This window comes from Opisthorchis viverrini (assembly GCF_000715545.1).
Source record: "Opisthorchis viverrini unplaced genomic scaffold opera_v5_6, whole genome shotgun sequence".
In the NCBI taxonomy this organism is placed as follows: Eukaryota; Metazoa; Platyhelminthes; class Trematoda; order Opisthorchiida; family Opisthorchiidae; genus Opisthorchis; species Opisthorchis viverrini.
In genome coordinates, this window is record NW_008751662.1 from 2,205,289 (window position 1) to 2,230,123 (window position 24,835).

The 24,835-nt window shown below is 45.5% G+C and overlaps 1 protein-coding gene across 1 annotated transcript in view; it reads left to right on the plus strand.

The window, feature by feature from the left end:
• The window catches only part of T265_00630 (hypothetical protein), a gene marked incomplete at both ends in the record, with an annotated part of 97,546 nt that overhangs the window by 31,983 nt on the left and 40,728 nt on the right, over positions 1–24,835 (plus strand). Inside the window, 13 exons of the mRNA XM_009164458.1 lie at positions 94–207; positions 893–1,013; positions 1,949–2,201; positions 2,366–2,819; positions 3,799–3,934; positions 6,287–6,466; positions 7,049–7,141; positions 10,507–11,250; positions 12,088–12,202; positions 13,203–13,320; positions 15,258–15,558; positions 19,569–20,123; positions 23,579–23,894. Of these exons, the coding sequence (XP_009162722.1) occupies positions 94–207; positions 893–1,013; positions 1,949–2,201; positions 2,366–2,819; positions 3,799–3,934; positions 6,287–6,466; positions 7,049–7,141; positions 10,507–11,250; positions 12,088–12,202; positions 13,203–13,320; positions 15,258–15,558; positions 19,569–20,123; positions 23,579–23,894 (3,500 nt within the window). The remainder of the gene's footprint in view (positions 1–93; positions 208–892; positions 1,014–1,948; positions 2,202–2,365; positions 2,820–3,798; positions 3,935–6,286; positions 6,467–7,048; positions 7,142–10,506; positions 11,251–12,087; positions 12,203–13,202; positions 13,321–15,257; positions 15,559–19,568; positions 20,124–23,578; positions 23,895–24,835) is intronic.

Here is a 24,835-nt window from a genome sequence, read left to right on the forward strand (position 1 = left end):
CGGTTATAGCTTTCCACTTCAGATATCGTCCAAAGATTAGTTGATGATTTCTAACGGGTCCGTAATACCGTCTTTTTTCTCCTTCCCGTACAGCGCTGTGCCTAGCCTGCACAAGTTGGACTTTGAAGAACAGCATCTTGAGAAAGCCAAACGTCTTGCGACATTCAAAGAACTTTTGCAGAAAGATGGTGTGGTTGTTCTGGAAAGGTAAGATTATGAATAAGAGTTCAATGGTACTTTAGAAGTACGTCGTTTCGACCTTGGTAATTGGCCGCTTACAAAAGCTAACAGCTGAGTGTGTCTCCTAGCTGTGTTTGTGGTATCGTATCGTATTTTGAACGACCGGGCTGTAAACCAGCGACGTCTATTGTTTTACATCAACTTTTCCGAATATACTCATTTGCTGAGGAAAAGTTGTTGGATGGATCTTTTTTCGACCTATCTTCTCTGAATACAGTATTCTTTCCTTCGACGTTCCCTTCTCTACCACCTTCATGTGGCTATTCACGCGCATCATCATCCCTCCATAGGATGGCGAGTTCTCCAATACGACTGAATATTGTTGGCTTTTTTCCAAGCCTCATTAGACAGGGAATGCAGAGATTCAATGAGCCATCCGCTCATCGTTGTATAGGGGCTTTATGTCTGTCTGTTTGTGGAGGATGCCCTTCTCGTTCCTCGCCACTTCCTCTGCAGCTTCCTCCCAGCAGCTACACGTGCCGATTCATGCTAAGACCATCCCGGTCGATATACCTTGTGTGTATCAGTTGCGTGTTTTTACCTCAGTTCACATGAATATTCGTGTTTACCCGATACTCAATTAGGCTTTAACAGTACATTCGCTTGAGCACGTTATACCACCGATTCGATCACTCTAACCTTTGATTTTCAGTTATCCAGCCTGGTTTAATGGCGTAATTGCCCGTCGTCCTGTTATGGGGAACCTTACCGAATTGGGACTGAAGTTGTCACAATGTCTGCACGACTCGCTTTGTCGCTTGTATAAGGCTACGGTAAATGAACTGTTTGCAAGTTTGTTAACTATGTATTCTATCGATTTATACGTCAAAACGTTCATTGATTTTTCATGTGAAGTTGTGTTATTCTATGCAAAACCTTCACAATCAAACAGTTCATGAAATCACTTTTCCAATTGAACCCCTTGTTGAACTTTGAGCCGTTTGGCACCACGTTGAGAAACAATGTTCACCTGGTTGCCTTAGGTGTGCATCTTGAGAAGTCTCAGACGGATTACGTGTCACTTGCGCGGAGGTAGAACCCGCTCCTGGTCGATGTCTATTGACGTGACGAGATGGCTTCCTCGGCAAGGGTATTCGCTAACTTCTTCTAGAGAAAGCAAATGCCGGTCTTGCTTACGACTGTTTGTTACCAGTACGAAATAACTGGACTAATGCAGGAACGCTAAATTCATTTACCCACAAACTGCGAGTAGTAATATAACGTATTCCAGAACTCCTCTGAAGACCCTGAAAGAAAGTAATAAATGGAAAGGTACAACTCTGAGTAGTTTTTAATGTGACGACCGACAGCGCACTTTGCATGCGTAAAGAGCCACTTGTAATTAACCCGCCGCCACACCATATCTGTCTGAATTCGGCAGCCGCCAGTTATCTTACACCAGCAGCTACAGCTGCATCATTTCAACCTTTATTTCATCCATTCAGTAGTGTTTGATTGTAGTAGTACATCACTGTCAGACCAAACTGACCGCTGTAAGTTGATGCGGTGGCTGATTGAATCCTTCCGATGTAGCACCAGGGGAATGAGGTGTTTGGTCAAAATTCTTCGCTTCTCCCTCCTACTCCACCCACTTTTCAACGCTTTCTGCCTTGATTTACAAGGACAAGAGCTTCGGAAAACGCTTAGGGTAAACAAAAAGACATTGATATATCAAAAATTGCCCTCTCTTTCCTGCCCCCGACATTAGATCCCCACATCCCTGGCGGATAGGAGCTACGAGCTTCCGCGTTCACCAACTGTTGATGCCTCCTTCCTGCGCATTTTTGTCGAACCCGTGGCCTCGGCTATAGCCCCCAGACAACTCCTGCAGCTCGAAAAGGCGTTTTTAGAGCTGAACTCAAGAGGGAAACAATGCCGAACGGTCCGTTCGCTAGCCGCTCAGAAAATATCTCCGAATCCAAATGATCGTAGCGATGCACCGATCCTGACCAAATTTTCGGGTGCGTCTCGAAAGTTCCCCTTTGTTCTTTATATTCCTGTCTCCCGTCTCACAGTCACTCACCTTTCCCGCTACGCTACCCATAGTCAGCTCTCCAGTCTTCTTATAATGACACTTTACTCATAAGGACTGGGCTCACTCCCGTGCCTCCCTTGACCTTTTTAGCGTCTGATGGAGCCATTCTGCTTGTCACCGGATCTTCTGGCTGCGGCAAAACCACCCATTTGGCTGCTCTGTCGATGTCACTGAGTACAACAAAGTGGTGCCCACGACAATCTACAGGGCATGCTGCTTTTGAGGCGGCAGATCCTCGCGCCAAACTCCTCAGTAGTCAGGCGTCTAGGTCTGGCGTTTTTCCATTCGAGTCACAGCGTCCCAAACTGGAACGTTTTATTGTACTTCCACAGTTCGTTGATGGACTTCCAGCTACTGGACTGGCACCGAAAATGCGAATTGCTGATATCCTGGATTGCTGGAATGAGCTCTTGTTAGCTGATGTGGAAGCGGCTGCCAGTCGATCGGGTTGTTTGACCAAACAAGTCGATCAGATTAAGGATTCCACGGAGATCGAAGGTTCATCCTTCGCCGGTTCCGCATCGTCACCCGATGCACTGCTCAGGTAAGTCCCAACTATGCCAGGTTATATGAGTACCTATTGCTTATTGTGACGCTGTTCGTTTCAGCCAGCTTTCTTCCTCATAGTGTCCCTAATCTCAGTCTCTCACGTGTAACCTGAGTTATCCTCTTTCGAAAGGCAGATGTTGACTCCCCTTTACGAATAACCTTGAGTTTAGTAAACGAACTCAAACAAAATCTCATTTATCGCCACACAATTTTAGCAGTTGTACTGTCCTATTCGGGTGGGTTTTTTGGGTCGAACGGGTCAACTTTAATGTCTTCTGGTCTATAGCTGAGATGCCATTCGGATGGAAGCTGACATGCTGCCTGGATGCCCACATCTAGACAGGAGCAGTAGGAAAGTCAGGTTCGGACTACGGAGCTTCCGATCAGCAGCAAACATTTTAATCATTGAGCCATATCCTGTTTGATGGACGAAATAGGACTTTGTCTTTGGTGAAATACACTTATTTGCAACATAAGTTGGTGTTGGCGGGAGACTCAACTCAAGCCTTTGTTTATGTTCTGTCATGGATTTCGTTCTCTTTCTTTGTCATGCGGATTGGTTTTCCAAACCGTCTCGAAAATATAGTCTTGTAATGTCGTAGCTTGGAAATAATTTCTTTTGTATTGATTAATTTTATCGAGACCTGTTCTATAACCGTCGCTGTGTGTTACTTCATTTTTTCACTGCGTTTTACTGTCGTTTCATCTGGATTCGTGACGTGCTAACACATGGCGAATTATACTCTCTTACTCATTAGATGCTTATTTCGTTTTGAAGACCGTCCAGACTTCGATTTTATCGACGTCATTCTCGTTTTTTCGCTAGAAGTAACCTCTTGGTCCGTGATTCACATTCTCCTGGCTAATTCTCCTAGGTTTCACCAAACAATTGACCTCGTGTATCATAATCTGATATACCCGTCCAGGCAGATATTTCCTTCGTCATCCACAGTTCTTCCGTTTTACCGTGCTAGGTTCAAAATGCTTCGTTTTGCGGATCTCCTGAAGATCGTCGGCAGTTTTGTTGGCACTCGCTATGCGTTCTTGCTTGACGCGGCTGATCACCTTCAACCGATGCTTTTTGACTGGCTGCCGGATGTTTTGCCTGAGGTGAATGTGATGCTATTTTGTTCTATATACCTTAGTCTAATTTGCTTCTATACCTGTTTGCGTTTCCTCTTATCTTCTGATAGCAAACGTTACAGTATCTCCTGTTTTGATTCACTTAAGCTATGCAGGTCTTGAAACGTCTCCAGGACCTCAATATCCGATTCCAAGTTAGTAATAACCTCATCAACTTGCTACATACAAGTGCAAGCATCTTTAGATATCGTCTTTTCATCCCTTAGCTCGGGCAAAGCTTTGTCTTAGAACATGCCTGTTACAACATAGGAGCATACGATGGAGGTGACGAAACCTCTTCGTGGATCTCAATGGTTATTTAAACTCTGACGGATGTGCGCGGATGAACCTTACACACGATTCTCACAGGTCGCATTCGTCATCTTGCATCCGAAAGGCGATATGTCAATGTGTCTCGAAGGTCATGTCAAAAGTATGGGAGATCGCCAATACATACTAAGAACATAAGGCTTCTGTAGATCTTCAGCTGCCAGTATCTCGGAACCGCAGCTAGTGTAGAACGAGGTCCGTGAATTCATAACGGGGTGCTTGGCGCTTGGTTGTACCGTTGTGCAGTCTTTGATGAAGTTGCAAGAAACTTGCCGCTGTTCGGTTATGATACAATGCCCGCCGAAGACTAGTTCGACGCACCTGCTTCGCATCCGTGAGAACCACGTGAGGAACTTGTGGCTTGGCTGACGTGTATGAAGAAGTCTCTCGCCTTGCTCCAATGTACACGTTGCGAAATAGACCCTGCAGAGAGGTCTGTGGTGTTTGTTCTGTCACTTTCTCTCTGCATAGTTTAAGTGTATGCTTAGAGGCGTTCGCAACTTGGGACGCGTGTGATCAGTTGGGCTCTCTCCCTCCCGCTCTCTCCCCATTCTACTGTAATAATTTTAGTGTGAATTTTTTCGCCTATGAATGCCATTCGGAGCGTGATGATCATGGTTGTGATGCTGACAGCATTCACCTGATGGCATCACTTGGAAGGAACGCAAATTTAGGGTTTATTTTCTTATCTAAGCAAGTAACTGTAGCAACGCACCTGTCCGTCTTGTCTACTTTTTAGACATTAAGAGATCAAACAAACCCAATTAAGTTGTAAACTGCCGCAAACCGACTGTCAAACTGAGACGACAGGACGATTGTGGTCTCTAGCTGAAGCCTCCGGGAAACCTCTTGACCACAAGGCAGCAACAGTCAGCCCAAAGAAGTAATGTCTCACGGAAACAGCCGTCATACTTCTTTTATCCAGTTCCCGGCCCGGAGGACCGGTAGATCCTAGAATGGATCACTGTCTACCGAGTAAATTGTTAGGCCAGACTCTGACTCTCAAATTGCTTCTTGGCATCCTCCATCATTACCTGATGCATTAATGAGGTTCGAAAACCGTCGCGCCTCACTAATGTCAAATCCATTCCTGGTGCTCCACTGAGTATGGCCGAACTCGAAACGAGGGCTTGTCTTGGTTCCCGTGCAACGTGACTGAAGCACAACACCCGTATTCGGCTTCAGACACATATACTTAGATGAAGGCTCGAAATAGTGTAGTGTTTAGGAGGAGGAGCTTCGAAGGTGAATGTTCCTCAACCGTGGTTTCTTTGATCTCATTACTCCGGGTATAAGTCTGCATAACCTCCATGATCCTTATGCTTGTTGGGAGATGTAACTTGATTTTTGTGAGAGATAAGAGAAAGGGGCTGTAGTTTGCAGCACGTATACTTAGGTCCACGTTCAAGATCCTTTATATCCCAATGTCTTCCATCCCAATATTGTGGGAATCCTCTTACTTTTGAAGAAGGCGCCGTTATGCAATGCAACTCGGGTTTGTTGGATTAGGCCGTATACTTAATACGATTGGGCTGCTAAACGTTGCCTACTCATCTAGTTGTGTTTTTTCTAGCTAAGGGTTCAACTGTGGAAGGTAGAGTAAGCGGTCACTTGAAACTGGGTCCCTGAGCCCGACCCATCTACGTGCGGATCAATCACACCTGCATCCCTGAGGTCCGTGCACCAGTGCAGACACTGTTTTCCTTGCGTTAACTCTCTGGGTCAACAACCTTCTCCGCACCTTGTCCCCATTGCCGTTCGCATGCAAAATAACACTATCCGGTTATTACAGTTTAGCTTTTGGTTTAGCTTTTCGGGTTAAACTCAAATCCAATCTAATAAATATTGTCTCTTCTTGGGACGAATTAGATCCAGTCCGATGTTTTGTTTCCTGTGGATGGTTGTTTCAACCGTAACACGAATTTCACTGTCCAAGACACACCAAACGTCAAACGTATAAGCCCCATCGATCCTGACTAATTCATGCCAAATAATATTTCCCAATTTCAGAACGTTCGCTTTGTAATCAGCTGTCATTCAGACTCTTTGGCAGCTCGAAAACTGGCCGCTCGACCTGACTGCTTGGCACTGTCAATTGGTGGTCTCACTGCCGCAGAGCGTTCTGCCGCCGTGCGGACACTTTTTGGACAATATGGAAAGGTTTTGAGGGAGTCGACATTTGGTAACCAAGTAAATGTTTCTGTGAATACGTCCTCCTAATCTAATCGTTGAAAAACGAACAGACATCTTGATATCCTCTCAGTGGTATGACATTTGGGTTACTTGATGCAGCTAAGCCTGTTGCATGGATAACACGCCTGGAACAAGAAATCGGTCTTGCACGTGAATGATGGTGTTAGCTAATTCGGAGGTTATTGAGCCTTTGAAGGAAGTGCCGCCAACTCTACAGGCGGGTCCAGTGGAGTACATCGAGTCTCTAGCCACGGAATGAGCCATTGTGCGACGCAACAAGACGGTGTCTCCCAGTTCGGTTTCCTCCTCTTAATATCTGAGGAGAATAATCTAATAGCAATCTGGTCAAATACACCTTTCCGATTTGGCTAATAGAGGTAGGGGACTTTCAGAGCCCGAAGCATGCTGGAAAACGAGAACAGACTTTTCAGTTGGTTTATAGTTTACAGACAGCCAGGTAACATTCCTCTTGTTCTCCCTCCACTGTCGTTCACTTTTGACCATGTTTTAGCTTCTATGTCGAATAATTTTTGGCTTTCTCTGAGACACACGACCCACTCTGGTTCACTACTTTCACAGCTTTCTGTTTTGGTCAACAAACGTAATGCGGAAATTCCTCTCTACCTACGCCTCGCGTGTGATGAACTACGCCTTTATGGAACCTATGAAGAAGTGAGTTCTATCGTACTACCCTGGACGTTTTTGTCTTATCTTTTGTTCGACTGCTCGGTTGACGGTCAAACGTTATCCTAATTGACTGAACTAGTTTATCCTAGAAAGCAAGGTCGACCGTGTAATCCCTTAAGTAGTTTAGGTCCATTCAAGCAATTCTGGTGTGCTCTGGAAAAAATAAGCTTGCTCCCTTACATTTTAAGAACTGTACGGTTTTTACACATCACATTTTCGGTGTGTTGACTTCGCCTGTCGGAGAACGAGCCAGGCGTGCATGATGACTCGATTCGATTGCCTTCAGAGGCGTCCATCAGCTTGGTCTCATTACCTAATTTTCTGACCGAATTGAATAATCAAAATTTAAAAACCCATCTCGAAGTTTGGTTTTCGATCAACATAATAGTTTTTTTAACATGGGAGCGATTGTAGCGCTGTTTAGAGGCGTTTTAGCATCTAGCTCCAGGAGGATGTTCCCAAGTCAGTCTAATGGGTACCACCTGATAGCTTTGCAAGGTCTAGAGTATCGTCCGTCACTAAATACTGGCCTGAACTTGCTCATTTTTGCTTTGCTTACTTGTTTTTCTCTCTCTTCGAGTGATTACGGACAAAATATGTCTTTCAATGATGATTTCCGGCTGACATCAGATTTCTTGACGAATCCGAAACCATGGTATCCAGCATCCAAGATAACTTTCAAGCACAGATCTGAGATTACTACCAGGTTTGCTATGACCTTTGTAAATGCGCCAACGCAATGACGTGCGGTCAGCTTTGCTTCAGACTGATCCCATCCCGCATTAACCACCTATTTACTTTGAGCATTTTTCATTGGTCCTTGTCATTACTCTCACAGAACAGGTTCCACCTTTTTCACAATAACTCGTGAGCTCAGTATGTTTCCATGCCGCCTACTCTACTCTCCCAACTTCAAAGGTGACCCAGATGAATGAAATTATTGTATTTAGACACATTTTGCTTAACGACTAAGCACCAGGTTACAAAACTTTCTGCACGATCCAACGCCTGTTCAGTCCGTTTTCGATCTGTCTTTCCGACGACTACTAGGGATGGACCTTACTTTACGTGCTCACTCTGCTTCACTATGGGCTGATAAGCCGGTTTCGTAAGGTGCAGTTATGTGGGAATGCCCAGGGGCTCCGCAAGGTTTTGTTCGAGCGTGCGTCTTTTCCCTTTGAAAGGTGACAGGCAAGGCAACAAAAGGAACTGCTGAACACAGTCGGCGTAACGACCGTTGCATCTGGATGACTGCGTTTAAAGGAACTCCATATGCTAGGTTTTCAACCTTAGAGAGCTTTGTTTCCATCTGTAACAAACATGTCGTTAGGCTCACCTGCTCTTTTCAACAGAGACGCCTGTAGTTCTGTGCACGTTGTTGACAGAAAGACTGAACACTTGATCAAGTTTTTTCATATTATAGTTTGTTCCATTCCAGGCGCTCATGCGCTTGAAAGTGGCTGGTCTTATCACACGCACACACATGTTTCGGAATCAGACAAGTTACTGACACTGGAAGTCGATAAATCGTGTGGTGCAATATCGTGTCCTTTGTAACGCTAAAAGCGCCCACGCACTTACACGCAGAGGTTTCAGACTACCAGATGTTACCTGACAGGCGCAAGAGAATGTGCTATGTCTGCTCAGCCACAATAACAACAGACGACGCATGTTCATACTTGGATGTCTCGTGGATTTAGTGTAGTAAAGGTTTCAACAGAGAAGCAAAACAACCAAAGGCGGACGATGTTTACCGATGATGTGATTGAACACTTTTCTGGAACATCGCGCGGAATTCTGACAGTGTGTGGAACACGTGAAGGTCGACAGATGGGGGAGGAATTGGGCTAGAAAACAAACTCTCAACCTGCGCGCTTGAAGGAGTCCAGCATAAGTCGCATGTCCATTGGGCGATCAATCAAGCGAGTAGAAAGTAGCGAAGGGTGTTCCTTTCCCCTGGCCGATTCTCCGTCGCCCGATTACTCTTCTGGGGACCCCAATGTGTTAACTGTTTCACAAATGGTAACATCAGTTGGTTTGTGTTTCCGTTGGGTTGTTCGCTGAGCTAGGCAATTTGATTAAAAATGTCTCACCACCAACTGAGGTGGCACCGTCTGTGCGTTTTTGGGGAGCGGAATGGAGTGTACCAGTAGGTCAGTGGTACCTAGGTGTTTGCAACCGAATTGCCCAGTTCAGTGAACGGGTCAACGAGCTCGTGAGCTACCAACATCTCTCTCATTAGCAGAGGGCTGTCTATTATGTTGGACCGTTGCTTTCCATGTAGCCTTAGCTCAGCTGCTAGTGTTGCAAGAACACTTTATAGTTGTTCAGAGCGGTCCACATTCTTAGTGTTCCTGCTGCGCCCGCATTTCTGTACCCCTAAATTTGCAAATCAACCTGTGGGGTGTTTAATCCTGGTTGCATCAAACGCTTTCGGGATGAATGAGGCGGATCGCCCAAGTGATTTGAATCGTATCAGTGGACTGCCTGATCTCGATCAGGAACGGGAGAGAAGTGTAGGAGAAGTGCGTAGCTGTAACACCGTTCCGGTGCCTAGCTGCCACGCTATCCGAAGGGAGCACGAGGGCTGGGATACTGCCAGGTTGCCCAAGCCTAGACAGGGGAAGGCAAGAGGTAGAGGTCGGGTTCGAACCGCGGACCTTCCGGTCAGTAACTTCGCGCTCTGACCACTTGAGCCATCTCGCCCATTAGAGGTTGTGCAGACGGTATTCCGGTATATTTTCGGACTATTTTGGTTACATTGTGGTCATACGTGAAACGCAAGTTTTAAACACATACCGCAAAGCAAATACTCTACATGCTAATAATTTCGAGTTAAATAGCTCGAGTAGCCTGATAGGTCTTCATTAAAGCAAACAAGTACGTACAGCAATAACTTATTCTATGACTGTCCGTTAAACTACTCTTCGAGCGCAGTTGTACGGCTGTACCGCTTGAGTACTGGAGCTAAATGTTTAATCTCTTCGAATGGCGACCTAATTCGCTCATTGTTTTCACGATTGTAGTGGGAGGGAACTGCCGTAGTCGGCTTTCTATCATCTTTGTGGCATCATTCTCTAACAGATCCCGGATACTCTATCGTCCACAGTGCTCTTTTTCAGGCTCATACTTATTCAGCAGTTCGTTGCAAAACGGCTTTTTTTCGTTTTTCGGCAGTTAGTTTTGGAATACCGTCCTCGGTAGAGACATTTCTTAGGAGGAGCCACTGCACAAAACGCATCAATCTTGATTTTTCCTTCAGTCAATCAATTAATGTTTGGATTATTGCATTTTCTGGGCCTCATCTTTCTAAATGTTTTTTACTCCTTTTGTCGCCGCCCTCGTCCTAGCTCGATTCGCAGTTGAGGGCGTTGCCCGATACGGTGCCAAAACTTGTGCAACACATGATCGCTCGCGTTGAAACCGAATGTGGATCCAGCTTGACCTCGGCAGCACTGGCCTTTATGTGCTGCTCGCAGAAACCGCTTGCTACCGATGAACTTCATGTACTAATCGATTCTTGGATGCTTGCTACTCGTTCAGACCCTGTCTCCACCAAATCCACGCCTGTTGGAGACCCTTGGTATACACTCGAGACTGATTTACCGCCAACAACAAGCAGTATAGCCGACCTAATTAGTCGTGAGCGTGAAGTCGAATCGTTGTTGAATTCAGCGGCGTTGAACAGGTCCAGAAAGGTCTGTTTGCCACATCTGGCGTTCTACACTCTTCTGAGTGGGCTGAGACCCCTCCTGGCTGGAATGGGTGACGAAAGCCAGAATGATGAAGATGACGATGATGAGGACCGCGTTTCGGTTGCATCCAAAGGATGGCTACGCTTTCGTAGTCAGGAAATAAAGAACCACGTCCGAGACATCGTTTTTGTGAACAAGGGAAGTAGCCTTCCCGCTTATTCACGGCTAGGTTTTCATCAAACTTCGCGTACATTGGCGCAGTCGCACACATCTAAACGGGCGAAAGTCAGTGGTTTCCCGGATATGGCAGCCACGACTGATGGGAAAATCAATGAGGAATTCATTCATTGGTTGCTAGCCACGAAGTTACCGGACCTAGAATATAAAATTTATCATCTAGTAAGTTTGAGCAGTTTTCTCATCTGGTATCGTAATCGACCCAAATTATTATGAATGAGCCTTCTGTTTTTAACCTTACGAACTCTCTCTGCCCCATTATCGAAGATGAATGCTTTCTGAACTAGGTCATCTTCCATTGGTCTAAAAATTTCTCGTCTTCAGTAAGTCCCACCTGGACGATTACACAATCAAGCTGTACAAATTCGCTATTTTATTTTGCACACACTCCGCTTGGGTCTTTTCAGTTTGAATCTTTCCAATTAACCCATTTGTGTTGTACGAGGTGGGCTACTTCAGGCTCTGTATGTGTCACATTTATTTGAGTCTTGACTCTCAGGTGAGATAGATTCCTAACTTGGATTGTACCCACTGTATCTGAATGTAGTCGGCTCAGTCGCTAATGAAGCATTTGCAACAAGCGCTACCGTCGACAATATGTATACAATAAAAGCAGATTGGGCCTCCAGTCTAGACTAGAAATTGAAAGCCGCTAGTACTCACCAGGGGTGTGAAGATTCCGACAGAACCAATCGGATGCTTCGATTCCTTTTTTTCAATTTGCAATGAGCGTTTTGCCTTTTGATGTATAAGGAAACCAAGATGAACGTGTTTTCGCCACTATAACAAGGACAAGGATCTACTCTCTGTTTTAGATACCTAACCGTCAGGCTCGACCAGTCTGTGGCTCGTCTTGGACATTCCGGACACCCCGATTTTGTTCTTTTGTTCATACTGTGTGTACCAGGACTTGCGTTTCCAAGATTAACCGAAGTGCCCTGTGCTTCGAATAGATCTAACGTTGAATTTTGTCTTTCTTGTCCACTTGTTTCTAAACAGTTCCATGCCGGAAAGTTCCATACCGTCTGCCGACTTCTCACTAGTGCAATATTTTTAACTGCGAAATTCCGGGCTGGTTTGAGAAGTTCACTGCTGGAGGATTTCCAAATCCAAGGTAAGTCTTGACCACGCTTGATCGTACTCACCATTCGTAACTTTGACACAACCTTATGGAGGTTCCACGCGGACTTGTGTCAGCGTACCGCTTCTAGGGTGTGTGGTTCCGTGACGAACCAGTGTTTAGGATCTAAACGAAGTGACGGCATTGACTTTAAGATTAAAATTCATCGTCTTTGGATGCCCCAATTGGAGCTTTGGAATACTGAAGATTACGTGTGGACTAACCTTGATACTTCTTCATTCTAATTGCCGTTTTCATCTCGGTGTATTCTCGCCTGGCTTGTTAGAACTACCAGAATTCGAGTGAGATATCCATAGCACCAAGTCTGTTATTGACGATTTCGATTTATAGCCAGGTTTTTTAGCACAGCGGTCTGATTCGGATCACCTCTAGCAAAACAAAAGATGCTTGATGTGAAAAGGAAGTGACGGAAAGGAGAGAGAACCGGAAAATACGGTGGTGACTAAACAGTCAATGAAAGAATATCACCCGTAAGATCCAACCAAACTGTGGATGCAGGTTCGTAACCGATTGCGTCGCATTGCTGTGCTCGAGTGTCTTCCCACACTGGTGAAAAAGCAGTGTTATAGTCATTCAGCTTTAACACTTTTCCGGTGCCTGGCAGCCATGCCACTGGAAGGAAGCATGAAGGCTCAGGTACTTCCAGATTGCTCAAGCCTGGAGACAGGAGCAGTCGATGTGCCAAGTTTGGGTTTCGAACCACTGCCTTTAAGTTCGCACCTTAGCCACTAAGCTATCTCGAGCCTATGCTTCCATTACGACCGAACGTATCCACAGTTTAGCTCATTCGATTTCGCCGTTTCTGTTCATCTTCACAACCCCCCCCCCGCTCTCGCGCCGCAGCATGTTCGTAAATGATAACGACTCATGTATTCGCCCCGATAATTTTTCGCGTTCACCCATTTTGCATTCTCCAGCACACATTTCACTCCACTTTAAGTAGCTTTCCTTGTTCCTTCGCAATGTTTCTCAGCAACTGGCAGTGTTGACGTCCAAGAGCGATGGATGAAGGCTTGTCAAAATGATGCGGTGAAATTGCGGCTGGATGCGATCCGCATCTTCGTTGGGATCCATAATTCTGTTCTATCAAGGTAATATTTGTTGACTTTTAAGTATTACTGCTTTTGTTTCTTGTAGTCATATCTTCTTGTGTAAAATTATAACTTTCAGAGTTCAATCTCCGAGTGTGACATCTGAACCTGAGCTTCAAATATTCGATCCATATCCTGAGCTCCAAAGACTTTTGAACGCTTTATCAAACGGTATACTATCAGCTGATGGTATAAAATTTGGGACTATTTTTAAATTTAAATTTCGTCCCGTAAGTGAAGTCAATCTACGCCGGAAAAGCCTACAAGCACTGTTCATTATGGATCGTCAGGGTTGTGCCCACCAAGGCGACTGTCTTATGCTACTAAAAAAACTATAAGTAGCTCAGAACAAAAGATGATTCGCACGAGTGAGCCGTTCATCTGAGAAGTCGTCAGCCAGCACGTAATATGAATTCCGTTATTGAAAGGTGTATGTCGCTACATCAAGTCTAATTAGATTGTTAATCAGCAGCTCGTGTTCAAGTTGTTTAGTTCTGAACTGCTAGCCCGGGTGTCATGAGTTCAAATCGTCCTGGAGGTTCGTCAGGGTTTGTAGTGCTGATGTTCCCCATTAAGGTTGAAATAGCTTCATGGTGCTGCTTTTAGGAACAGATTATTAGAACGTGCCGTTTGTTTTCCGATGACGCCGGCTGTCCACCGGGATTGCTCAACCCCATTGACTTGAAGTTGAAATGAAGAAAACGTCGATAGATATAATGGCCAACAAACTTGGAAACCTATTGGTGTGTGGCTTAAAAGGGTACGGTGGAATTCAGTTTATAGACCAAGGCCCAGCCAAACTATCATACCATTTTAACATCGGTTAACGTTCTTTTTCACTGTTTCGCATGTGAGGCTCTGGAAGTTCCAAAAACTTTTGAAGTACTGAATCCAGTTGATCCACGTAATCAAAAAAGGGAATGACTTATTTGCTTCACTCACTCGTTAAAGTAAAACACCTTTGTGATTTCCCGGAGTAAAACACTTAAACGACTTTCGAAATTGGGGTAGGTGGTCCGAGAAAGGTTATTTGAGTCAACACTTTTTGCGCGCAAATGAATGGCCACCTCAAGCAAGCCCCCAGTGCTTCGTTGGATTTCAACATCGTAACCGCATGGCTACTTAACACAGCTTGTCTGGGGAGCGCAGTCTTGAACGATTGCTGTACAACTCGGACCGTTATGGAGGAAAAAAGCGTGGTATACGTGCTGATTAAACCACCTGCAATAGATTCTTTACATTCGAACAAAGCTGCCCTTTTGCGTGCGGCTTTACGCGAACTTTGTGCTCTCACTGCCCAGGGAAATAAATTGGCGGATAAGACCCCATTCCTGGCATAGTAACTGGGCGTGACTGGCGCTTGTCGAGATTGACTTGGTTGGACAAGTGAAGCAGCCACGTAGTGAATATGGCGGGAACCACAAGTCCGGCACAAGCTTCCATTCGCTGTTAGTCAACAATGAGTCAAACAGTAACTTCTCCCCACCACGCACGATAGCATGTCTCGGTACTGTTTGTTTGAGGGGGCGAGAACCTACTAGGTCCCAACTCTGTCCGCTATTGAGGGATACCACCATAGATCCGCCCCACACTTGCAGTGGCAAGCAGCTTGGGTAACCGAAGGAATAGGTGCTGACATGTAAGCCAATGCAGTGAACCATTCGGTAAATCTTTTTTCTCTCATTAAACAACGCAAACATTGCGACGTAGTGTGTGTACTGTAGAGTTTTCACATTAAGTACCCAACCTACTTCTCGGAATCTGAACTTGGCTTTCCCATATGCACCAAGCATACCATTAAGTTGTTCCCGCCGGAGACACCTGTATCGTTCCCTGCTATTCGAACCCGTCGCACAGCTAGGCAAACTGACCGTAACAACTCTGCACTCTGTATGGTGTACTCTAATACGACTTACTCTATTACTTCTTCTTTCTAGGTATCCCTTCCTGTTCGGGGAGCTTGCGATAAATTACGAAGTTGAGAAATCGGTTCAACAACTGGGTATTGCGTATCTCTCGCTGACTAACAAAAGCAGTCTCTCTTCGAGCGGTGCGCCCTCGGTTCGTCTGTTTATTCGTCACAACTACATGTCAGAAGCTCCTGTTCTGCCTGTGAAAGTGAGCAGTCCATCTGGAGTGGATACCCTGACGGCAGTGGCCGTAAGCTCAAACAGTTCGCTCGTTGTGTATGGTGACCAAAGCGGGACGATTACTGTGGCGGAACTCGGGTCGTTCCGGGTACGTTCCCTTCTTCTAAACCTCCCTTCTACTTTTATCGCCTCCTCCACTGATATACGACTTAGTAACGGGAATTACTTTGAGTTCGTGGGGGTATCAACTCACCACCCCGATAGTAAGGAGTCGGGAATTTTATCGAAGCAAGTGTGCCGCTAACGAAACCAATGGGTTCGCAAAACGCTTTCGTTTACTTATGAATCCGGTTTCGGCAGAGGACTTAACTGAAGGCGCTGCATCAGACTGCTTCAACTGGTACATCGCAATACATTGTCCAGACGTAGCTTACTACTCTAAGTTTGCCGAAAACGCCTCCATAGCCCACGACCGGTCTCACTCTTCGTAACAACTGAAACATGAGGCGACCTTTGTGCTGCACATTCAGTTGAGAAACGTCATAAACAAGGAATTCAGTTGAGTCTCCTGTAAAAACCAACTTGATATGTAACTGAGTGTATTTTTCGAAATAAGTTCAATTTGGATTTCAGTAAAACACAAAAATGGCATAAACTTGGGGACTGTGCCAACTTGATGCGCCCTAATGAGAGTGAGCTGTCGAAGGATTTTCAGCAACATTATGAGTGGTGTGTTACATGCAAACAACTAAGTCGTTCAACCTGCGTATCAACACGATATGCAATGATTTTTCGGTTTGTCCGCCCCTAACTAGAGACCACCCTCCAGGGCCACTTGGTTCGTTTCTTTGAAGGGAACATCTTTATCAAAAGTCAGAAAATTCGACCAATTTTTGACACGGCAGTTGATGAATCAAAACTGGTCCATAGATCAAAACTCCAGCATCGGTCCATCGATGTAGCTTTACCATTACTGAGGCAGCCGTAATACAATTGCGAGACCCGGTACCGTTCTTTGAAAAACCCTTCCTACGAATCGTGACTAGGTTGGTCCTGCCACGTGTATCGCTCACCACCTTTTAGACTTGAATCCCACCAATAACCACTTGTCTTCCTAAATCCACTAACCTATAGCAGTTGTTTATTTTCTTATCCTTTCCGAGTTTAAACATGAGATGCCTATTGAACTGACGAGAGTTCGGAGTGGCCCAATGGTTGGGCACGAACTTACTGGCCGGAAGGTCCGTGATTCGAACCCCAACTCGGCATCTCGACTACTCTTGTCTAGGTTTGAACAACCTGGCAACATCTCAGCCTTCGTGCTTCCTTCGAGTAATGTGGCACCTAGGCACCTTATGTTTCTATATTTAGACAATTTTTTTCTACTGAACTATCGACTATCTCCCTTAAACGTGATTGTTTGTCGCCCTGTGTTCTTGTTGAAGCTGTGAGAAGGCCCAATGGGCACGAACTTACTGGCCGGAAGGTCCGTGATTCGAACCCCAACTCGGCATCTCGACTACTCTTGTCTAGGTTTGAACAACCTGGCAACATCTCAGCCTTCGTGCTTCCTTCGAGTAATGTGGCACCTAGGCACCTTATGTTTCTATATTTAGACAATTTTTTTCTACTGAACTATCGACTATCTCCCTTAAACGTGATTGTTTGTCGCCCTGTGTTCTTGTTGAAGCTGTGAGAATATTCAGATAATCGATTTCCATTCAACCTTGTCGGGCACCGCCAGCTTTATCCATCTCGAGTGCGCATCAATGATAGTGTAAAAGAGTGCAACTGTGACTCGTGTGTACGTTGTTCTCTATTGTATATTGTATCACGAAATCACCCTTGAACCGTGGACCCACCGGTTGCTACCCTAGTTGTTCTATTCAACGCTAAATATTTGTTAAGTGATCATATGAATACGGCTCAGTCCTCAGGCTGTTCGTTTGGTTTCACCAACTCTCAGACCTAAGTAATGACGTCGCATTCCCAGTTTTTGTTTCTCACCTCAGTCAAAAATTTCCGGTGGACATAGTATAAGGTTTGGGTACTGTCGTTGCCACTCGCCTCTGCGAAGAACGTACGTTTAGCTAATTGCTAGTTAATTGCTAGAAAGCACGCAGGTGCTTTCCATCTGCAGTCACTTCCGGGTTGTATGAACTTCATGAATCCATAGTTCACTCCGCGAAAATTGTATGTGCAAATAAAGTATTCATTCAATAGTAAACACGTTTTTATACTTTGGTATGACGGAGGGCTAAGTCCACTCATCATTTTGACGTATCTGAACGCATTGCTTAAGGATATTGCCCCAAAGCCTTATTTCCGTCATGAAAGACTCGAACGGCGATGAGATAGTGAAGCGAGATGCGGAAATTGGACAAGGCTAGAATAGTCATCTTTAGGATTATATGGACATTCTGCGCAACTAGACTTACCTTTGAATTGCCCGCCCGACCTAAAACTGTCACCTTGTCTTGGTAGTCAGGGTTCTGTGCTGCAACGATCCTGCGGACTATACTGGCTGGAATCCAGTTCCTAGAAAGACCAACTCGACGAAGAACAGTGATACCCGTACTGCGAAGGACCGTATTACGAGACGGCCTGGATGTAAAGTCATACTGTCCTCTGTGATAGGTGTGTGAAAGCAGAAAGCGTTCCCCCAGATGACCAGGATATCCATATTTGTGGAAGCAGTATTGCTGCCTTTCCTCGAGAAAGGAAGGAGTAGAAAGGTCGGCTCCAGGAACCGCACACTCCGATCGCTCAGCGGTTGACCGTGACCACCGGCGCATTATTCAATACGGTCGAAATGATCTTAAAACCAAAGAGCCCGGTGCTGCCCAAAAGGCACCTGCTGTGCGCGGCTGCATTAAAAGTGAGACGGTAATGCGTTACTCTCTGAGCACTTGAGCTAGACCGCCTCCTGCAGCCAAGTGAACCAGACTACTGAATCAGTGGCTCCTGGATTGGTCCCCTATAAAAACCCTAATAACCGCTTCCTTGTGGTTCAAAATTTTGAGCCAGAGGCTAGGGGCAGGGTCCCCGAACAAAACCCTATATCCTCGCACTGCCTTGTGGGTCAGACTTCTAAGTCAAAGGCTCAAGGTGGGGTGCCTCAACTAAACCCCCTTGTTCCGCCTGGACAACCGGAAAGTACTAGGTGCTCTTGCAGCTCTTCGCCCACAAGCCTTCTCCAGTACAATCAACCCATCTGCCAGTCCCCCTAGCCGAGAAAAATAAGCCAACATAATCACCTACTGACCTCAAAAGATCTGATCCATGTTGCAGCCTTTGATGCATGGACTCTATATCAAATCGAGCAGCAGGGATCCCTTGCTGAAACCTTACTTTCCGTCTCTATCGATATATGTTGTTCCTCGGAAACACGCATACAAGACCCCACTTCGACCGTGTTCCCCCAAGCCACTTAGGACGAGCCCAGATGTTTCACATTTTACTCTTCGGTCACCGGGTGATCCTGACGCAATGGCTCGTGGTATCTGCGCGTTGCGGAAGTTGCATTCAGCCTCAAGACTGAAAATGTCTTACCGAACTGGATCCCAGTAAACTGTGCGGTTGTCTGGCTCAATTAAGATTGACGCAGGTCGATGCGGTAAACGGTGCTTATTTGTCATAGCAGCATACGATCCAACAGACTGCAGTTCTGAACCTGAGAAGGACTGGTTTTATCAATATATGTCACGACTGCTTCGGTCGGCAAAAAGGACGAATATAGTCAGGCTGGCGGATGATATGAATGCCCAAGTTCAACCACTAAGTCCAGAAGAAGCACAAGGGCTGGCCATCAAATCACGGTGCAACGCACATACCAGTTGGTTTCCAGCCACTCATCGACGTTTATTTTAATGACTTCAGCTTTTATCTCTATTCCTGTCTGATTCCACCGACTGTGCTTACCTTGTACTCACTACCTACCCCACTCCGTTCACTTTTAACCTCGATTTTAGACGATTACTCCGCTGAATTGGTCGCGTGCGTTACGGTGCGACAGGAATTAGCCTAAATAAGCTTCTTGGTCTTAAGTACGGACCGTTTACATGGCAGCGAAGTTCGGTTATAAAAGTAAACATCCTGATGATCAGACCGTTTCATACAGACTGGTCACCTTCTATGTTTTTTCCTTATATACCACAGGAACTTCGTTCCCTCTTTGGGCACCGAGGAGCTGTTTGCAGCCTCTGTTTCCTATCCACAGACACAACAACGTCCAGTATCGCGTCGTTCAACCGCTCTGGATCTCAGTATCAACTGGCAAGCACGGCGCAGGATGGGTCCATTTACCTGTGGAATTTGGAAACGGATTCATCAAATTCAGGACGCCTCCAACTTTCTGATGGGTCACGTATCGCCTCTCTCACTGGCGTCCATCGTCGTTCGGTAACCTGTGTTGTCTGGCATCCTGAACGACACCTACTAGCAACTGGCGGATTGGATTGCCTCATTGTTATTTGGACACTGTCACAGGCTGAAACGGGTCGCTTCCAGGGCATTTCTCGCGACCAATCGGCTTTACCGCCTCATCGTGTTTTTGGTACCCGCTTTAGTCCAATTAATTGCCTTGCATTCCGGCTACCCACAGGTACCTTGATGGCCCAATCAAATGAGCGTGATTCATTGGATGTCTTGGCTGTTGGTTGTTGGGACGGAAGTGTCCATATCTATGACCTCTGTCGCTTAAGACAGGTCAAAGTAAGTATCGATTCTAAGTGCTTAATCCGTATTCAGCGATACCGTACTCTACGTTACTGTATGCAACTACATTCATCACTTATATCCATGACCATCTCCACACATCATATGTCTGTCAATCAATTTTCTCTTGCTTCTCACACTTATTCTCTATAGGAAAATCACTTTTTTACTCTTTGTCCTATTCTCAACCTGGGACCTAGTCACCAAAAGCTCAGAATCTAATACACTTGGTTTCTGCGGTTTCGGTGTGCGGCCGTTCCAGATAGCCTTCGCTCCTCGGGGATAGACAAAAGCCAAGCCTGAATACAAAATTTCAACGAGTATCAGATTGCTGCCATTTGAATTTGCAAACCAGTGTTTCAATCCACAGAAAATAACCCTATCCGCCTGACCAATACACCGTGATAGTTTTCATACTTCTCAGTCTTGCAGTCTTTGCCCGTAAATCCACCGGAAATGTGTGATCTATAAACACCGTTTATGTGTCTTTTCGTTTCTTACTCTTTTGCTCATAGTTTTGATTATCAGTCGTAGATTACACGCAATTGTGACAACGTCAACTTCGTCGCCCCTGGTGTTTGTTTTTCTTGTGTCTTTTTTGGCGCCTTTCGTACTTTGCTGTGATTGACCTTCACAACAATATGCTCGTACTGGCACAAAGCAATCTGCTCGGAAAGTCACACATGAACTGGTATCTATTTATAAGTGGACAGAATGCATGAAATACAGGATAGCCCTCTCAAGCAAAACAACTCCGCAGAAGAGCACACGGCGAGAATTCCTTTCAGATTTCTCATTTTGAAGACAGACTATCCTCCACCGACATAGAGATTGCATAGTTTCATTTCCTGCGGATTGCTTTATTCCCCAAGAGAGACCATAAACCTGACAACCTAAGAAAACAAGACTCGGTAAGACCGGAGTATTTCGGACATCACATTGCCAATCGGATCGACTTCAGTCGTGAATCACCACTCTACTGTACATGGACTTTAGTCTGCAGGAAACTTGTTAAACCTACTCAGCCTAACTGAATAATGTTGCCCGATTCAAAGTCGGGAAGCTTGTGCTACCAATCGCTACTCGTTGAACGTTGCCTCATGTTACAACGAATGACACAGAGCTTGACATTCTGCTCCGATATACTACTGCTCTGGTATCATCTGGTATCACGAAACAGTTCTTTTTGACACGTCCTTGTAACATGACCCGTTGCTGTTTCTAAATAGTAACTTATGAGCCATAGATGAAAACAGCATACAAGTAATCAGTTACCCAGGTCTAGAGAGATTTGGTGCACTCTTAGCTTGCCGCTTTGTGGGGTACTGTTCCTGAATGGGGTTCAGCACAGCTCGTAATGGAGCGTTTACACCTTAAGTGGAGCCAGCTCATGCTGAAAAGCCCAGAAGCACTGTACAGCTGTCTCCTCCTTATTAAGAATCGTCAGCAGTGTCTAGCTCATGAAACTCTGGTAGGGATTCTCCAACCTGTCATCTCCCTGCTAATTTGGACACTTAACCATTCGGCCACAAGTGACTGATTGTACAGGATACGGCGCCACTCATCCTTCAATCACGGGACCCATATCATGTATACACACATGTTGACTGGCTTCTCGAGTGCTGATTGTACGGATACGGCGCCACTCATCCTTCAATCACGGGACCCATATCATGTATACACACATGTTGACTGGCTTCTCGAGTGATGAGTACCGTACAGTATCTCCCGGCTCCGAAATCTTGTGTGGCGAAATACTCCATGGGTAATTCGACCGACCTATAGCGAATAGGAATAATAATGTAGTGACTTTTTTAGGCAGTTGTTAGAATAAGGAGATTTTTGGCAATACTATCAGTGGTCGGTGCTAAGTTCGCTTGTAAGAGGATCAACTTGATAGTGAATCTAGATTCCGATGGCGTCGCATGGAAAAACTAACAAATAACGTATGATTTACCCGTTTGTCTGAGTAATTTTGGAAGCTTGGCTTGGAGAAACATCCATAGCTCCAGGTGAAGATCTGAGATCAGTATGAGTTGTGCTGGGTTGATGTGAGCCTAGTGATTCAATCTTTCGAACAGATTTTATCCCCCAGAGTATCCTGAAATCAACCACTCTTCCCCCATGATGACCTCTCTCCAGAGGGTCTCTGTGGTGTTTGACTACTGAAGTCGTATCTCTCTGAAAATTCGTAAATACGTACGTTGGATACATAGGCCTTGAACTACTGATTAAGAAACAAGCACCTTTAGTCACCCTCATTTTGACATTCCTGTTAGGATTCCCCCACTTAGTGAACAACCTTGAGAACACTGAACTCTACGAGTCAATCCTTCCCCATACCAGTTTAGCTCCTCTTCAACTCCGTGCAACTGCATTCCAACAGAAATAGAACAGTCTGTATACTATTCATGTGCCAAATGCTGTTTAGCTTGCGTTCTTGAGAGTAGAAGCTGACGAGTGGCCTTATTGCGCACCAGTGTGTCCATCTGTTTGTCCTACACATAAATGCAATTGATAGTTTGAGAGGTTTCCCCTCTTCTCTCTGTAGCAGATCCGTAAAGTCCCAAACGTAATCATATTTCGCCCAGAACGTCTTTCGGGGACAGCACCGAAAATGGCTTCCAGTTAAGTGAATGTTTTTTTAAGGTTTCCAACTAGACTGATAGTTTTATCATGCATGCAAGCCGCGTAGTTTGTGAGTAATTAGCATTGCTTTATTAGTGTTGTTATCTCATTGCATTACCCTGGAACAGACTGTGGGATTAACCTTTTTTGTCCTGTTGGTGGCGATAGATTGTGTGCTGTCGGGTGATTGGCTTGCACGTGATCGACTATCCAGGTGGATACTGGACTATTGGGTCGTGTGTGGTTCTTTTTTGTCGTTCCCGTGTAAACACCGTTGCAACTACAGACGAACTAGCAGAAAACCCGACTTTGTGGAGAAAAACGATTATCTTGAAATAGCAGTTAGAGAACGACGTCCTCCTTCATCGTAATGATCACATCATTTCATGGTTTGTGCCCGCTTTGAACGGCAATGAAGACAATAAGTGTCCTCGTTTTTGGAGACATTTGGGACTACCAATGAGCCGCGCCGGTTGTATACGGTTCCTACTAAATCACTTCTGTAGCCTGCGAGTTTCATGTACCGTACTGTCCAAGTTAGTTTTGCAGCACACGGATCTTCTGAGCATGCGACCAGGACGTCATGTCATGAACAATTCCAGAATTGTCACCCTGTTTGCTCTGTCCAGTCCTACAAACTCTTGAGTCTCGATTCTGTATCTCTGTGTGTGCAAGTCCGGTTTTTCTCTCAAATAACCGAGTTTATGCTATCCCTATCGTTGCTGTTTTCAACCCGAACGTTATTAACGTTTTATTGATTAAAATGCTTTATTCATACTTGTATAGTGTGTACACTTCATTTGAACTTTATTTGCAACTTCAAGGTGTTTTCGGCCTCGAACTTTGCCATTTCTGCCATGGCTTATTCACCGAATGGCGGTCATCTATTGGCTACGCAAGATGTCAGAGGTCAGCTGTTCCTGTGGAATAGCACCCGCTATACTCTCCTGAGTGGCTTCACACAGGTTATAACCAATCCTCGTCTGTGCCTTGAAATTGGGTTTCCCGACTCAGTGAATTGTCAACATGGTCAGCTTTGCTTCACTCGTCCGAATGGGCGCTACCTTATTCAATCTGGAAATGCCAATCTACAGAACGGCTATCTGAGTGTTTGGAATGCCCAACTAGGATTCACAATATGTGAGTTTATATCTGCCTCCGGTTATTCCGTTCCATTCTACCGCCAAATTAGGAGCCTCACTGGTTTCTATGGGGTGGGCAGTAGTTCGGAGAGGGTTGATGCACCGCGGTGAAGGGTTATGCCACCACGGCGCCATAAAACCTGCTTACTCATTTGTGATTGCATCTATTCGAACAAACCTCTTGCCCTTATGTGCTCGTTTTGACTAGTATCTGTTTGCACTGGTTGTCCTTGTTTTTCGAAAGATTCCAGCTAGAGAGGGCCACTGGCCTTCACATGCGGAGGAACCATGTCCTAAGTCGTCGTCAATGGGGTTTACTGTGACAGACTGGTTCATCACTCCAAAAGTCTCTGTCTGCGTGCGCTGTTTGTGGGGGGGGGGGGAAATGCCCCACCGTGATACAACGTCATGACTCACTTATTTTTCTCCTTTTGCCCATCATATCGTGTTGCTAACGTTTCGATTTTGAGTGGCGAGTGGATAGTCGAACTTGTGCAAGGTCGAATTTGCAACTTTTGAGTATGTTTCACAATTACGCACGAAAAAACCCGAGAGGTTGTGTGGGAAGTTACACATTTTCAACGAGCCGGGTTTTCACTGAATTTTCGATCTGTTTCTATCTGACCGGTAACTCCTCCTCAGCTATCCCTTTACTTGTGCGATGCTCGTGGATTTCGCCACCGGATCAGCAATGCCGAAGTACGTCGAATAATATTCGGGGGAAATAAATCACCCTCGATAGATGAAATACTCACACTGCATAGGTTGCGCTAGCTCGGCCACTTGCTGCGTATGCCAGTCGACCGACTTCCTCGAAGGGCTCTTTTCGCACAACCACGTGAAGGGTGGAAGAGAGCCAGAGGCGGTCAAACAATGACTTGGCAGCGAAGTATGAAAGCAATTACCAGCAAACTCAGCTGCGCTGGTCACTGCCGTCTT